The sequence below is a fragment of the Pocillopora damicornis genome, chromosome 3 (assembly GCF_964200805.1).
Source record: "Pocillopora damicornis chromosome 3, jaPocDami1.2, whole genome shotgun sequence".
NCBI classification, from domain to species: Eukaryota; Metazoa; Cnidaria; class Anthozoa; order Scleractinia; family Pocilloporidae; genus Pocillopora; species Pocillopora damicornis.
In genome coordinates this window covers 7854878-7871023 of record NC_142672.1, presented here as the reverse complement: position 1 = coordinate 7871023, position 16146 = coordinate 7854878, and the positions used below count along the sequence as shown (strand labels likewise).

The 16146-nt window shown below is 38.5% G+C and overlaps 2 protein-coding genes across 6 annotated transcripts; one reads left to right on the top strand and one right to left on the bottom strand.

The window, feature by feature from the left end:
* Positions 1-43: 43 nt before the first annotated feature.
* On the bottom strand, positions 44-7282 carry LOC113681787 (uncharacterized). 4 transcript variants are annotated; one of them, XM_027198906.2, is made up of 11 exons: positions 6745-7282; positions 5825-5874; positions 5392-5450; positions 4679-4888; positions 3725-3946; positions 2940-2991; positions 2627-2667; positions 1662-1711; positions 1251-1290; positions 1088-1148; positions 44-602 (listed from the first exon to the last, which is right to left on the bottom strand). In XM_027198906.2, the coding sequence occupies exons 1-11, from the start codon at positions 6906-6908 to the stop codon at positions 385-387; spliced, it is 1167 nt and encodes a 388-aa protein (XP_027054707.2). In that variant the 5' UTR covers positions 6909-7282; the 3' UTR covers positions 44-384. The 4 variants fall into 4 exon arrangements, with proteins under 4 accessions (XP_027054707.2, XP_027054706.2, XP_089056401.1 ...); XM_027198905.2 differs by having other exon boundaries at positions 2940-2994; positions 6745-7281; XM_089200275.1 differs by having other exon boundaries at positions 2940-2994; positions 3761-3946; positions 6745-7281.
* Positions 7283-7384: 102 nt separating this feature from the next.
* On the top strand, positions 7385-15809 carry LOC113681785 (uncharacterized). 2 transcript variants are annotated; one of them, XM_027198902.2, is made up of 12 exons: positions 7385-7627; positions 8401-8579; positions 9273-9529; positions 10746-10867; positions 11594-11667; positions 12674-12751; positions 12848-12920; positions 13467-13578; positions 13923-14047; positions 14537-14612; positions 14702-14817; positions 15190-15809. In XM_027198902.2, exons 1-12 carry the CDS (start codon positions 7526-7528, stop codon positions 15316-15318), a joined length of 1443 nt encoding a protein of 480 aa, XP_027054703.2. In that variant the 5' UTR covers positions 7385-7525; the 3' UTR covers positions 15319-15809. The 2 variants fall into 2 exon arrangements, with proteins under 2 accessions (XP_027054703.2, XP_089056379.1); XM_089200253.1 differs by lacking the exon at positions 14537-14612.
* The last annotated feature ends 337 nt before the right edge of the window (positions 15810-16146 follow it).

The following is a 16146-nucleotide window of genomic DNA, read 5'->3' as shown; positions in this document are numbered from 1 at the left end:
AGACTAAATGAACTCCAATTTTGACAAAAAACAAACAAAGATCTGAAAGTGAAAGTTTTAGATGCTTTTATTGCACTCTTACATGTAGTCAAACTGTTAAATCAGTCCGGGTATGCGTGGCTCAAAAATAACCGATTCCGTTAGGAGCAGACATAGCAGAAAATTCAACATATTGCTAAAATTGACTAATTGAGCTTTTAGCTAGATTTCTGGGTCTTTTGCGTTCATATAAAGGAATCTAACTGTAACTCCCCTTGTGTGCCTCAGTTTTTTACCTCGCCACTGAATTTTACACATTTCTTTTGTTACCGCAAACACGCCAAAATGGTCTCCACGCGACTTAAGCCTTGCATTGCCTTTTCTACGGCATTGAAATCGTTTTATTTACACAAATCCTTGTTTAGAAATACCCAGTCGATCCTGAAGCGCCTTCGTTGTGAACTTCAAGTCTCTTTCGATGAGATCTAACTGTCTTCTGGTTTTACTTGTGTCAAAGGTTGGAGGGGGTTTACTCCATGCCATAGGCTGGGTCACGTGGGCGGACATAGGCCTTCCTTTGCTCTTCACAACCATGCTGCCCCCCGTGTTGGAACTTTTCGCAGCTGTCATATTCAATAAAGCCACAGTTATGGTGACTAAAATTTAGCATTGCCAAGGTTAAGGACTAGATTTAGCATCACTTTTACCTCAGAAGTATTTCACAAAAGCAGAATCTTCACTATCTGCTAAGTGTTAGAAAAAAGGAAGGAGGTCACTTATGGATGAAACGGTGCGTCATGGAGGCAAAGGCTGATCAGTAGTCGCGAATCCTATAACTCAATGAGATTCCCTTGTGCCACACGAAACAATAAGTTTAAACACCTATGGCTAGGTACAAAATCTCAGCGACAAAAGATATTGCAGATACGAACGTTAGCTTTCCATGTGTTACTCTAGTAGAATTCCTTAAGGAGAAACATACCTCACTTCTACAAGAAGGAATTTCTGCGAATCCAATAAGGCAATGCACCTTGATGCCAAATTTCCTTGAAATTTCTCGCTTTAAGACGAGATAGAGCGAGCGTACGCTGACCTAGAACTTACATACCTGCAGTTTGGGGCCTAGGTTTTCTTTTTCCAGTCCAATCGCTTGTCTGTGAACGAGTATGCTAAAGAAACAGGGAAAGGGGCGTGAAAAAGGCAATGAATGTTTCCAAAATCAATGATTCTTTCATTTAAGTAAAAAGCTACATTAAGTAAAGTTTGCTTACATTGCTATTTCTTTTCTGTTTCGGTAAGTTTGCTTCCTCCCTGAGACACATAAAATAGAGAAATTAGACTAGGTTATATGCTAGCGAAGTAAACAATGCCGGTTTCGGTTCTGAGTGCTCAATGGGAATATCTTGAATGATATAATTTCTATCTCTTCGAATGGGCCCCATGTGCGCGAGGGATGATGGGAAGTTAACGACAAACGAAGGTGTGAGTGCCTATCAAAGATGTCCATATACTTTGAGACTTCAATCAAAATTGCATTTTCTGAATACAAAATTAAAGTGGTAAAGAATATACAGGTATATTAAGTCAGTATCCTCTTGGGTATGTGCTAGGTTTGAAAGCATTAATGCGAACGTAAAATACATGAATTTTAATTACAGAAATGGAAGCTGAGCTACCGTTACCGGCTTAAAGAGCTAGATCTTCTTCTTGTGAGGAAGACATCGTTTGAATTCTGAAACAAATTCCAACAAATATCAATGTTTATGTCTACAAAAAACAACCGAAAGCAAACAAAACCAATGTCACAGGTTGACCACTTTGTGAGTTACTTGAGCTCTCTTGACGTCATTTATTTTATGCAGCTATTAATCTAAGGTTCGCTTTAATTTGCAACGGATGATCTCGTCTTGAGATGGCAGAATGTCTCATAAACACAACTATTCGTTTCCTTGAAATTCCCAAATTCATCCTTGGCTATTGATAGTCACATATAGATATAAATGGTTAATTGACATTATTGGTGGGGTTTTTCGAACGGTTGATGCTCCCCTCTTCACTGACGTTCCTCGTCGAATTACAGCGAAAGTTTAAGATCAGTAGCCATATCAAACAACTGACGTCACGCTGCTTTATGAAACCCATAAATATGTTGGCCTGTGGCAATATTTGTCTTCTTTGCAAATGTTTTTGGGGGCGTTGTGTGACATCCAAGAAAACAGCTGCGAAGAAGTCTAGAGCGATTTCAGAAGCGGAAATTTCCACAGTAACACAACAGGAAGGAGTAGACGCAACGGCTGGGTTAGCATCGCCGACATAAGCAACGATAAGAACAATATCAATAACAATAGCATCTTTACATTCCTCTACAAACACCTGCTTGCATAGTGCAATAGCTCTCTCTTAGCTAATAACATTTCAACTTGCAAAATTTAAGAAGTGCATCAAAAAGAAAAATTAAGAGTATGAAAAGCGTTCTCATTTTGAGTTGCCATCTCAAGAAACAAAGAGAAAAAAACGCCTTGGCGGCGATAAGCAAAAGTAAAACATGGAAAGGGATGTTGTTGTAAGGCGATAAGGCTTTGTTACAAAAAAAAAGTAGACATCCTAATAAACGACTTAAAATACAGATGGTAAAACTGAACCTTACAGCGCTTTCCTTCTTGATATTGCTGCATGAGGAGGACGATCCTGAGGGATAGTGAATGAGATAGAGACACTGTTATGAACGGACTTTTCATAAAGTAACAAAAAGTACGAGTTTTAATCTTACAGACATGTTGTGATAAGAATATTTTTTTCCCGAATTTTTGGACATAAAAGTGAATGACGATGAGTTCGAAACAAAGGGTAATAAAACCTGATGCAAGGACCAAATTTAACCACAAAAGTATACAACATATTAGTAACTGCTGTCTTCATCATAACGCAAGACCGAAATACATGCATTAGTTGCATCAAACCTTCGACTATAGCTTCATCTTCCAGATCTTCTGGACTATTAACATGTCTCTCCTGCTTGAAAAAGAAAACGGAAAAATCAATATATATACCAAACTCTGATGTTTTGATTACTTTAGCAAAACTGCTGTATAATCTCAAAGAAGTGTCGTGGCAAACTGGAGTCTTAAATCTTCGAATTCCTCTTAATCAGCAAAAAAGACAAAACCTTAACTCCCAGACATAGAAACAAGAAAGGAAAATAAACACTTTCCCAGTTTAGCTAAGTCTTGAGAATTTCCCCAATTTTTTTGTTTACCTTTAATATAAACGATGCTTAAAGTTTGCCACGGCTCCTGCGAAACATTTTATGACTTGTGTTTGATTTTATTGGAATTGTGGCTGCGTTTGTTTCTGCTATTCATGCTGCTGTTATTATTATATTTGTTGATGTTGTTATTGTACACCGGAATATCGCGGCAGGGTGACAAATAAAAACACCTCCTACAAGACTACGAGTGGTCCCTCTGTCAGAGGAGCTCTGGAAACTCTACTTTTCGTGCGCCTCACTCCCAGAGTTTCGCGTGACGCGCTGACATCAATTTTTTTTCGCAGTCTTTTATCTTTGAACCGCGCGAGGGATTTTGCTGAGAAAGAGGGACTGTTCGTAGTCTTTGATTTTGATCTTTAGAGATCGCGCTCATGATCTCATTAATTAGGCAGCCTAACAACGATATAAAACAAAGAAAGCATTTTTCTAGCCCTCCACTAAAAGCGGCCCTTCCCTCTGTTCCTATGTAATACTTACAGTACTTTCCTTAGCTGCTATCTTCTTGCTCCTCACCGGGCTGATCAAGAGGTTACCAGACATATCTAAGTCAACAATTCTGTCCACACTGTCCTTTCGGGCCACGCCGTGGGTTTGAAGCCTTGGTGGCCTCCTTCTAAACTTTGCTTTCAATTCTTGTTTTTGCTGTTCAATTTGCTCTCGTTCCTCCGCTCTCTCTCGAGCTTTGCATTCTTCTTTGGCCTGTAAAAACGCATTCATATCATGTGCCATGTCAGTTTGTGCACGAGAAGCAACGAAAATCCAGCGTAAACTGACCTACACAAAAATAACTTCTCGTACAAGGCTAGTATCCCAAATTCTGTAAGCCTCTTACCTCTTCAGATGGCAAACTAACAGATCAAATTGCAGGCTACCCTCAAGATTTTTTCGCCTTTCCCGGAGGGGTCGTTTGTATCCAGTTGGACTCTTTGGTGGAGAACCACTTTGAGGGATTGTTGACATACCCAAGAACACCACAAAAACGACATAGTAGGGATTCAATTGCGTTCTTATCTATTTCGAGTTCAACTTGCCAATCACTACGTCGTCCACGCATGAGCAATCCTTAATTCATTTCCCAAGTCAATTTCCATTAACGAATGGTTGCACTTAAACATAATTCGGGATCTATTTGAATTGCCCACCCTCATTGAATTCGGGTCGAAAAAAGAGAATGAAGTTCATCATATAAAAACTTTTATGAACCTAACGGAAATTATAAATGAATTTAGTTAGTAAGCGCTTAAAAACACTCCCTTAACACATAATCGCATGAAAATTCTACAGACAGATATCTATTAGCTAAAAGGAAACTCGATCAGGGAGAATCTACAAGTGAAAAAAAAATATTGTGTGTGTAACAATCAAAGACGAAAGCTTTCCGCACCAGATTTTCTCAAATTTATCAATTTTCAACGTTCCTAATGTATATACCTGTAGTAACTGTAAGGTATTGGTTTGCAAAAGGGAAACATTCGTTTGATGGCGTGTGATATCCTTGTGTGACATTAGCTGCTCGTCAAGTAGTTCTTCTCTGTCACGCATGTACAAAAGTTGTTTAGCTCGTAGTTCAAGTTCTTCCTCTTGGTACATACGATTTAACAGACCGATAACAAGTCGAGCCCAGCCATTCAGAGCTCTAGACTGAAAAGAAAATTGTTTTTCTCAGGATTTGATGATAGACTCTGTAATCACGCTACACGCTAAGATCAGTGAGATTTTCAGGAAAAAACAAATGTGAGACAAAAAAAATTTATCAGTTAATAAAAGCAATTGCATTCATATAAAATAGTATACAGTGTACCTGTACAGATATATTATACATGTGCATTTACGGTATGAAAACAATGTTGGTCAACATTGGGCAATAATAATTTTCTCAAATTATGGTATTTTTGGAGTAATCAATTCATTAAATAAGGATGTAACTGGATTTTCAATTCACTTTGAGCAAAAAAAGAAAAAAACACATTGTTATCAATAAAAAGTTATGTGATCAGAGGGGATACAATGTGTGTAAAGTATATTGTTGATTCAGCCTAAATAGTCTAATAATTGAAGGTCACTCCATTAATACACACCAAGGAAAAAAAACCAATATTTCTAGAGTAAGCTAATTATAGAGACTCCAGATAATCTGAACTAACCTTGGGTGTGGCCACAATTTCATCATGGTCTGACCTCTGCATCTTTGGTGGGGCCACACCTATCAAATGTAAATCAAATTGTTTCAAAGTGCAAAAAAAAAAAATTACCAAATCATGAGCTGTCTGTCATCGTGCATACTCTGTAGAACTTGACTCTATCAAGTACTTGAACTAATAGGGGTAAGTGTGCCTAAATTTAATTTGCAACACTTTACCAGAAGATAGATAAAGAAAATTCACTGATTGAATTACTTTCTCTCAATAGCTCCTTGTGGCTAGGGTTAATTATTTATTATGATATAGCAAGAAAATAATTATGAAATGTTTATATCAGGGCACTGAACCCAACTCCAACCCCACCAAACACACGCAAAAAAGACAAGAACAACACAGAAAATATAGAAAAGAAAGAAAATGTAAAACATCAACTTACCTACAATATTGGCTACATGTATTGATGCTACATCATCTCCCTGCCAAGCTCTACAGAGAATAGCGATAGATTAGCAGCTTCAAAAGGATGAAATGATAAGTGTGGAAGACCATGTGGATGTGAAGAGAGCAAAATCCCTCAAAACTAGAACCACATGCACAGACCCCTGCCTGGGTATCTTGACAATTCAAGCCCCCTCCACCACCCTGAAAGTCACAGTGCTCCACAAAGCTCACACCCCAAATTCAGTCTAAATAACTTGAACCCCTGAAAAACTTATGCCCTTGTGGAAACATCACAAAGCCATAAACTCACAAATATCTTTAAGTGGGTAGGCAAAGGTACATGTTTGACAATGTAAGACACATTTCTCCCTACTCTGTTGAAAGGTCAAAGCTATCCATTTGTGTCAGTATTGCTCTAAGAAGCATCTTTTCATGGTTATGAGTCATGGGTTACCTAAATCTTAGTTTTGAAGAACCAAGGGTTAAAGGTTTTTGGATAGTCTGGTGTCTAACAGAGGCATTTTTTAATTAGTTCAGAGTTTTCAAAGCAGAAGTGGTCATCAGAGGGTAAAGGGGATAGTGCAGGCTGAAATGATAGTTATGCATATAATTTTTTGAAATCTTAAGATAAGCTATGGAGCTTATATTGATTAAAGAACCAAATAACACATATTTTAAAACTTCTTAAACAGCATATTTTAGTAGTAAAGTTTGGTGTTTTTTGTCTTTAAAAATAACGAGCCCTAGAAAACGTCCTTTGATTAAATCACTATTCACACTTCAAAACCGTAAAATCAAACAGGTAATTTTGAGAGAAAAAACTTTTAAAATTGTGTAGAAAATCATATCTTTGGTGCACTTGCATCATTGGTTCAGTCATTGAAGTTTGTTTATAATCGGGGTCATCGTACTTACCGGCGAACAAGATATATCATACACTGGAGTTGATCTTTAACTTTTTGAGTTTCCACTTGACTTTGCAAAAGTTCCATCTTCAACTTGTTCACTAAATCCCTTAGAGCTTGACACTCTTGTGTGGCGTTTCGACGCCGATCTTTATCTGTTTGTCCCCTCTGCATCACAAATATCACGATATACCTCGTACCAGTAATTCTCTGATTTTTCTCGACTAAGAGCCTTCAACTACCACTGAATTCGTGCTGTTTAAAATCTTTGGTATATCAAAGAAATCATAAATAATTTTACAAGTTTTGGTAACTATTCAGAATGTTCTGTATTCTCCTTCTGTGTGCCAAGGTCAAGAAATGTAGGGCGATCCGTTCTAAAAAACACAGTTTAAGAGGAATATCATCCTTCTCAGAAGTCAAATTGAATTAAAGGAGCCTTCTAGATCGTTTTCAGCCACCGAGTTGAGGCAGGTTTCAAGTTGTTTACAAACAACCACATAGGAATGCCCTCCATGTTGAATTGACACCAGAAACTGCTGACCATAAGTTGAAAATATCGTGCGCCTCTTTTACGATGAAGCGTGACTTCCCGTGACTTGAAGGCGTGACTCAGTGCAAGAAAAGCGTGACTAAAACTCATAATAATCGCGGGCTCAATGACGGGGAAGGGTGATCATCTTAGAGGTCCTTAAGGGATTTTGTTTAGATTTCGAGTTTTTTAATCAAGATTCCGAAAAGTGAATCTAACAACTTGAGAAGAACGCATCCATGCCTCTCTACTCAGAAGAATGAGTTTTGAAGAGAAAGCCAAAGTGTTTGTGAACACATTTAAAGATTTTAATCGTGATCAGCAAAACGAAGTCTTGCAACAAATCCTTCTCGCCTGTCAGGTTTGTTTATGTCTGATCTAAAGCTTGCCTTATACAGTTGATTTATCACTATCTGAAGCTGATACTGTTCGAGGGATCGGCGCTGCTAACGACTGAACTACATGTATGTAGCATCAAAGAAACGCCTCATCATCGAGGACTCCATCTGATCCTCGAAACCACTATCAGCTGGGTACACATGTACATGTAACCTGTTGTTATAGTAATTAGTTAAATTCTTCACTCACCGGCTTTCTTCAAATTCTTTAGTACTTCTCCTCTTGGAGGGAATGATTTTGTTAATTAATACTGGCCTTTTTTTAGGAAATCTTTTGTTAAGATTTGGAAAGAATAGAAAATGAATGGAGTTAGGTTGCAAGTGACCACCTGCATTGTCACACAGTCTTACATGTACATGACGAGTGCAGTTGACCGGCATTTCATGCCAGATCTTTGCACTTACGACCACATTATGAAGTTCGTGATGAAATCCATGAAAGGTGCATATGGAGAGGTTATTATGAGAATCAAAATTTGGAGAGGTTGAACGTGTCTGAGCAGTGGTAACTGTAAGAACACAAGAAACCAAATGTGTGCTGATTGCAGAAGTACCACACAATTTCCAAGGCTTTCTGCATTTTACTCAAATTTAGTCGCAAAGTACTGTCTTTACAGTTGAGATAATTTAGGAAAGACATCATTAATAGCGGGGTTACTGTTAATAATATTAATTGTTGTTCTTATTAATTTATTGGTCTTTTTTTTTGTTTTTTTTTTTCCAATTTGTGTTTCAGCCACTTCAGCTGAGGTTGCTTTACAATGAGTTAAAACCACTGCTAGCAGTAGATTTTGTCGCATCTCTACCAAAAGAATTGGCAGAAAGAATATTCTCATATCTGTCTGTAAAATCACTCAGTTGTGTTGCACAGTGCAACAGACTGTGGAGGGAAAGATCAAATCATAATGCATTTTGGTATGTTTACATGCAATCAACATAATACATGCATCTTTGTTTATTCCTTAATTAATCTTTTTGTTACTGCAAGTGCATTTATTTTTTGGTTTAAGTTCAGACTAGAATTTCTTATCAAATAATTGTGTCTTATTGAGGTTATGCAAAACAATTGATTCTTAATCTTTCATGCCTTCTGGGGAAGGAAGTGGGTTTACACTGTTCAGAAAAATATCCAGAGCACTTGAAAGGTTTAAATGGGGAGGGAAAATCAGCATCAGCCAAATTAAGCTCAAAGTATCCTAAAATCTTGTGAAATTATCAGAGTATTTTAGCAACTGTCATGGTCTGAGAAATCAAGATCCATGGGAGTTTAGAGGAATTAAAGTTCATGAAGAGTGTAGCATTAGTTTAAGTGTGAAATCACCTAAGGTAGCCAATGATTTGTAATGAAAGTTTAAAAATGCTCTTTGGTTACTATCTGCTGGTGTAAGTAAAAATTTAGATGTACTAGTCAAAAGCTGTTCCTGCCAAACCAATTCATTTTTCTTGAGAAAAAATGAGCCCTGGGACACTTTTGTAATTTTGAAGATGCATGGAGAACATTAGGCTCTTCAGTAATTCCCTCCTAACACCTTGTATTTTGATTTCAATTTCTTTTACCATCACTTTTGGCTGACTGACTCTGCCATTCATTACATGAATGTTTTTCAGGTATCGTTTCTGTATTCAAAAGGGGTGGGACAGATTTGGAGAAGATCTTCTGCAAATGCGTCATATGTTAACCTCTCAAGGGTCAAATGCATCATTAACAAATAACACATGTACTGTACTAAAGCCTGCCACCTGCCGCTGGAAGCAGATCTATATTCGAGCCCTCTCACTTGATAAGAACTGGGAACAAGGCAGATACTCTGTTGCACCACTTTTAAGAGGACACAAGGATCCTATCACCTGCATGGCTTGTGATGGTAAATGTCTTAAATCATTTTAAGTGGTTATAGAATTGAAAGGAAAACTTAGAGGCTGCCTAGAGAATTGCAGTCATTGCATTTTTCTGAAATTAAATCTTTACTCATACCCAGCCCAGTTTCTATATGAACTCTCAACCCTTGGGAAACTGCAAATCCATCAGCTTTTCACCATGTCTTAAATATTCTACCATCCTTGGACCCTCTCCATGAAGATATGGAGGCCTAACAGTGACGATACCAGACTTTGGGTGAAGAGATCTGGGTTGTAGACCAGGCTTAATCAATGTATTGCATTTTTAATATGCTACTTTCACTGTGCCTCTCCAGTTAAGAGTTCAAATCAGAGTCAGTGAACTGTCAAGGAAGAAAAAATGGTGAAGGGAAATATGAAGGGACTAGCATTCCATCTAGATGGAATAGCAATACTCTTACTATTTTCATACTTCAGAGACCCAGCACCATGCAAGCCACATGGCTTGGGTGCAAACTTTTGGTACCTTTTCCCTGTACCCTGTGGTAAACTCCTGCAACTTCGTGTTTACAATTGATTTAAAATGTGAATGAAAGTGATCCTCGCAGTAATGTGCACTGAATTTTTTTCAGGCCTTATTTTCACCACTGCCCAAGTAGTGCACATTACTGCAAGGATCACTTTCAAGTCTTTATCCGCAGTTCAAATATGTGACTTTCATATATTCTTAACCATTTAATTGATTTAAAAGTCCTTATGATTTCTCTGTTTTTCTTTTCTTTGCTAACTTATGATGAAATTACATTTTTAATTATGCCAAGTGCAATAGTGAGTCAAGTGCTTTAAGAAATTTCTTTAACCCTTTAACCCTAAGAGTGACTGGCATCTAATTTCTCCTGACCATACACCCCTGAATCAAACATTAAGGTCAGGAGAGTAAAGGAACTGATCACTGACTAAAGAAGCTTTTGATTGTTAAACAAATTCTCCTTGTCAACACGTGAGGAAATGTATAGAAAACAGTATGGAGAATGTGCATACTGATGTCAGTGTGTAAATGGTTAAACCATACGGTGATTGTACATTTTGGAGACTATCCCATTCATTGTCTCTAACTTTTCAAAGAAATATTCAGTGTGTATGTCAACAGTTTTCTCACTTTTGTCCTAAATAGCATACCACATAGAGCTTGCATCAATTACATCCATTTATGTTTCTACAACTGCTGACATTTATTTTCAGGTAGCACAATTGTGTCTGGCTCGTCAGATAATACAGCTCGTGTTTGGGATGTCCAAACTGCTAAGTGTATTCTTGTTTTGGACTCACCGCATACTGACTCTGTGAGATGTGTGCAACTAAAGGTGAGTCGATGTGAGTCAAAATAAAAGAAAAGAAGGAAAGAAATTGAAGTGATACATAAGAAACAAGGAAAATAACAAATCAACAACGAAATGATAGACATCAAAGTCTCTATTATTGACCAAGAGGAAGCTGTGTTGGTTACCATATACTTGTGCGACCTGCAAGACCACTAGCTAGGAAGGTAATTTAGTGTTATCAACTGAGTTGAAAACGTAAATTGGCCACCGTAAAGAGTTTAAAGGCTGACGTTTCGAGCGTTAGCCCTTCGTCAGAGCGATTGTCTTCCTCAGATCTGACGAAGGGCTAACACTCGACACGTCAGCCTTTAAACTCTTTACGGTGACCAATTTACGTTTTCAACTCAGTTGATTAGTAATGCTAAATTACACTGTTATTCTCGCCCACCGACGCAGCACCACAGTTTCTTTAGAAACTTACCCCCTTTATTCACCAGCTGGGAAGCCAATTACCGTCATAGTTTTCTAGCAGATGTGTATAAGTCAATAAACCAACTGAAAACAGACCAAAGAGCAAAGAAAATGCGTAACTTGAGATTAAGTGGTCAAATGGGAAGTTTATTGAATTGTAGATATCAGTTTTACAGGTTGCATAAGATGTCATGTTGAGTCGAAGTGAAAGGCCATGATTCACGTAGACGGAAACTGTTGTTTGATATCAAAGTTTTGCCTCTTTGAAATAAATGACACTTCTATTTGTCGACCCAGGATTCGTTGTGCGCTACTGGGTGCGCAGATGGAGTGATCAGACTGTTTGACCTGAAATCTGGACGATGTCTCAGGTTTGATTGAGAATTAATATATTTGCTTGTGATGTTCAGAATATTACGCCAAAAGGAAAAACCTACTTACCTTCTTCGCGCTCTGTAAGCCTGGCGCTGCATTTCCCAACTTCCTCTTAGTCTTCCATTCAGCTATTCCTTTATGCCTTTGTTTTTCTCCTCCATGTTCTCCAGTATTGGTCTCATCTCCGGCTCCCTTCTGGTGTACATGTAACTGTATTTGTGTAATGTTTTTTCTTTCTCTTTAATGTGAGTGGTAAATCTCTATCTTCCTCTTCAGATATCCTCGCTAAGGTTTCCATCTAGGTCATATGCGTACTTTCTTCATTTTGAAGTCTTTCCATGTACGAAGTCTCAAATTTTCACATAAAGTGTCCGCTTTCGAAACGCCAATTTTATCTCCATCGCCTACAAGTCCAAGGTGTTATCTAGCCGAATATTGGTGTGTGTACGTCAACAGATGCTGTTAATAACCTTTTTCAAACCATAGTGGATTCTATTTTTCCTGTCACATTCTTTGCGAAGTGAAGCTCTTATAAACGCACAATTTGATGAACTTTTTCTGTTCCATTCCTATTCACTTCACTGCATTGTTGATTCACGGATTTCTTGGCAGTGGCTTACATTTCTCCTCATCAATTTTAAGCACCGTCCTTTCTACCTCATGGGTCAGCTCAACGGTCTTTATCTGTAACAACGACAGAAATATTCTTCGTTGTCTATTAACGACAACGTAGATAAACTGCGATGAGCGTGAGCTTCAAAGGAACTATGACATAAAATATGATTTAATATTGAGTTATACTGCATGTTTGTCGTTTAAATTTAATAAGCGTTAGCGAAAGGAAAAGGAATTTGCAAAGTTCAGAACATTTATGGTTTTTAAGCCTCTGAACACTCCCGTCAGTCAGACTTTCGTGCGACGTACGCTCAAAGTCACTCAAAGTGTTACCTATTGTTTCCGTGTACTCGTAGACTAACAAAATGTACGACTTATGTACTGCAGGTCATTTCAAGGACACACAGGGGGTGTGGAACACTTATCATTTGTTGGAAGTACAATCATTAGTGCATCTGCTGACCTGTGAGTAAGGGCTGTAAGTAGGTAAAATTTGGGACCACACTCTGTTATGATTTCAAGATATCTATTTAGTTGTGGTTATCTCCCGTTTTTACACAGAACTGTGCGGGTGTGGAATTCAGATACTGGTGCTCTTCTTCACACTATGACTGGCCATTCAGATGAAATTCAGGTAATTTTAAATAGTTTTAAGATGCTGTACTGATATCTTGCGAGTAACATCGGTCGTCTCATGAAGGCTATTTTAGTTTCTTTGGCTTAAAAACGACATGCCGTATTGTTACTGCTACTTGGCATGTAAACCCCCTGCATCAATTGTCCATCGAAGTTTGCTGGTACCCATTCTTACTGCCGGCTGGATCGAGGCATTGTGATAGTAAAGTGCTTCACTGAGAACGAAATACACCAATTAGTCGAGACTTCCAACTCGGTTCTTCCGATCTGCAAACCAGTGAATTAACCACCAGGGCCCAGTTGTTCAAAGGGTCGATAAAGCTATCCAACTGATAAATCGTTATCCAGCGGATAATTGTAAACGAAACGTACTGCGCTATCCACCAGATAGTGATTTATCCAGTGGATACTCTTATCCACCCTTTGTACAACTAGGGCCAGACATCTGCGTCCCCTCTTCTTTCAACTTAGTCTTTATTTTGCTATGTATGTCAAGTGACTGGAACAGCTGCCAATCAATCAAAACGTTTCTTTTGTTTGTCAGGCGTTGGTTGCCCGTGACGACCTCGTGATCACAACATCTTGGGATGAAACCATAAGGCTATGGAATATGACAGCGGGCGCTTGTCTCTTAACACTGAGAGGCCATACGGAAGGTAAGTAACTTCAATTGCAAGATTTATAGCTCTCATAAGCCAGCACCGAGGGATTGCACTAAAACTGTTCGCAATTTTGACTCAAAGTAGTAACTAGCAGTGTAAATGATAAAAAGGCTATCTGTATTTGTTCAGCCTGGGCTAATGTGAACCTGAACTTGTTCAAGCAAATAAATGATCCTCCCAGGTGGACTCCAATTTTAACAATTGAAGAAAATGGACATTTTTGCCTTTTAGTCGTGACTATTTTTTTTTCTTGTTGTTACTCTGTAAAAACTGAAAATGTTGCGCAACATATCGAACATAATTTTCTGATATTTAGTTTTTATAACGTCTATTGCCAGCTGTTTTTTGTTGTGACTTTAACGAAAAGAAGATAATCAGCGGGGGAGGTGACGGTTTGATAAAGATCTGGGATGCTCAGACAGGAGATAATACATTCACTTTGGTTGGGCATACAGGGGAAGTGGTAAGCGATGAATCCATAGTTTGCTTATTGTATGAAATACGAAGAGACATAAGTTTTACACAATTATGCACGTTATTTTGGCCATCAAGCAAAACTGATATCCTTCAGTGAGGTAAATTCGCCTTAACGCCTTTTTTAGGTGTTGGTTGGAGTTAGTGCGCGAAGTTTGATGCTGAACATATTACCATCTTTCTTAATCTATTCAATAGCACTCTGTTTTCGTTTTGCTGATCGTCACATATGAACTTAGTAAAAACCCTAGATCACCATAGAGCTCCCTGTAGCTCAGTAGTCGAGCATCAGAGGGCGCAATGCAAGAACTGAGGTTCAGTTCCTCATATGGAAGTATTTGGCATGATTGTCCGTGTATTAATTTAAATTTAGAAAAAACCAAACATGCCGCCCCAATGGCCAAAAAGCCAGCACATCTTTTGATTTCACGTGCACGAATTGAACACGTTCTCAAACTTTCTTGGCTACTTTATCCAGTACTGTTTACAGTTTAATGATGACATAATTGCGTCTGGTTCGGCGGACAGTACTGTGCGATTATGGAGTCATCAAGGTAGGTGACTTTTTCGTTTCTTGTGGTTACACCTTGTTTCTTGATGCACTCTAACTAGATTGTTATTTAACAGTCACTATGTTTGGCAGGTATCCTGCTTCACACACTGGAGGAGCATATCGGGGTGGTCAGGTGCCTGTGCCTCTCAGGTAATCGGCTCATTTCTGGTGGAGACCGGAAGCGCATCGCTCTTTGGGATATGAAGGTATGCCGTAATGCTGTTTGAAGAAGTACTTCGTAATTTTAGCGTATGTATCATGAAACGTTTAACCTGTTATTTTTCAAGATTTTTTTTTTATCCTTATTAGTCTTCGCTATCCTCGGCATTCTATTCCCTACTGGCGTTGGCTTACCTTGCCAAAAGACTATATTAAAGCTTTTGTACAGCACATCTCCGTAACCTTGAACTGGTATGGACTTAAAATGCCGTGCCTTAAATCGTTTAGGATTTTTTGTGTAAATGTAACTTTCTTACAGTCTTGACTGGATTCTATTTTCAAATAAGCAAATGGAAAAATATCCTCTCTAAGTTTTTATAAAACGGGAGACAAACGTTTTCTTTGTTCCCTTCCTATAGGAGGGCAAGCTGTTGAACGTGCTGCATCGTAACCCAACATTGCTGCACCTTATGTGGGCTGATGAAACCAAGTTAGTCACTGCCTCTCCAGACACACCAGGAACTGTAACCATCATAAATTACTGGTAGGGTTGTAACAAGTTACAAACCTGGCGTGCAGGTTGCGTGTGGATATGTGTACTTCGGCAATCGTGCAAGTCCTTCCTGAGAAATATAAGGGATCATGCACCTTCTCTAGTGACTTGCAACAATTTCCCTTTTGCACACAAGTTTGGTGTGATATCGAAAACAAGAGTGAATTTAATCATTGATGGTGGCAAAGCAAGTCGAAAGTCGATCTTTCTTATGGCGTGAATGTAGAACCCTTGTGGCATGATGGACAAGCCAATAGTCAGTGTTCATCTATTGATGAAGGGTGACGAGTTACCTGCGATACCATTTTTGTATTAAATGAACTCGGGCAAACAGTACCCGCCCGAGGAGATCAACGCCAGAGAGGAAGAGTGACGTTAGCACAGTTGTTTAGAATAGGGCGTACGAAGCACCGATATGAAACAAACGTTGTATAGCTCAAAATTGGGATAAGCGTTGTAAATAAAATTGGAAATTCCATGACAAAATCTCTAATACTCGGGATATCTTATGTAATACCGATTAACGAAGGGATTATTAATGAAAAATGAGAGGTACTTCTCCTTCACACCACATACGCATATGTTCAAATTGGACAGTTACGTTAGCGGCTGGAATGCATGATTTCATAAAAAAGGATGCAGTTGGTTATCAAGGTGATTCCGACGTTTCGACTGTATACCGCAAGTCTTCTTAAGGTAATAATGTTAACTGGTTCGTGAAACATTATGATCCTTCCCATTCAGTTGTGATTTGCTGGTCTCTGCAGCTGTGGTTAAGGCATTACGCAGAAAACCCTCAGTGGTTCGCAACTAACGTCGTCTT

Coding starts and splice junctions, on each gene's coding strand:
- LOC113681787 (XM_027198905.2), bottom strand. CDS start 6,908: ATGCAGAGGGGACAAACAGATAAAGATCGGCGTCGAAACGCCACACAA. Junction 3,947..4,678: donor ATACCTTACAGTTACTACAG/GTATATACATTA, acceptor GCGTTTTTACAG/GCCAAAGAAGAATGCAAAGC. Junction 1,291..1,661: donor AGATCTAGCTCTTTAAGCCG/GTAACGGTAGCT, acceptor TATGTGTCTCAG/GGAGGAAGCAAACTTACCGA.
- LOC113681785 (XM_027198902.2), top strand. CDS start 7,526: ATGAGTTTTGAAGAGAAAGCCAAAGTGTTTGTGAACACATTTAAAGAT. Junction 7,628..8,400: donor AAATCCTTCTCGCCTGTCAG/GTTTGTTTATGT, acceptor TTTGTGTTTCAG/CCACTTCAGCTGAGGTTGCT. Junction 10,868..11,593: donor TGAGATGTGTGCAACTAAAG/GTGAGTCGATGT, acceptor TTGTCGACCCAG/GATTCGTTGTGCGCTACTGG.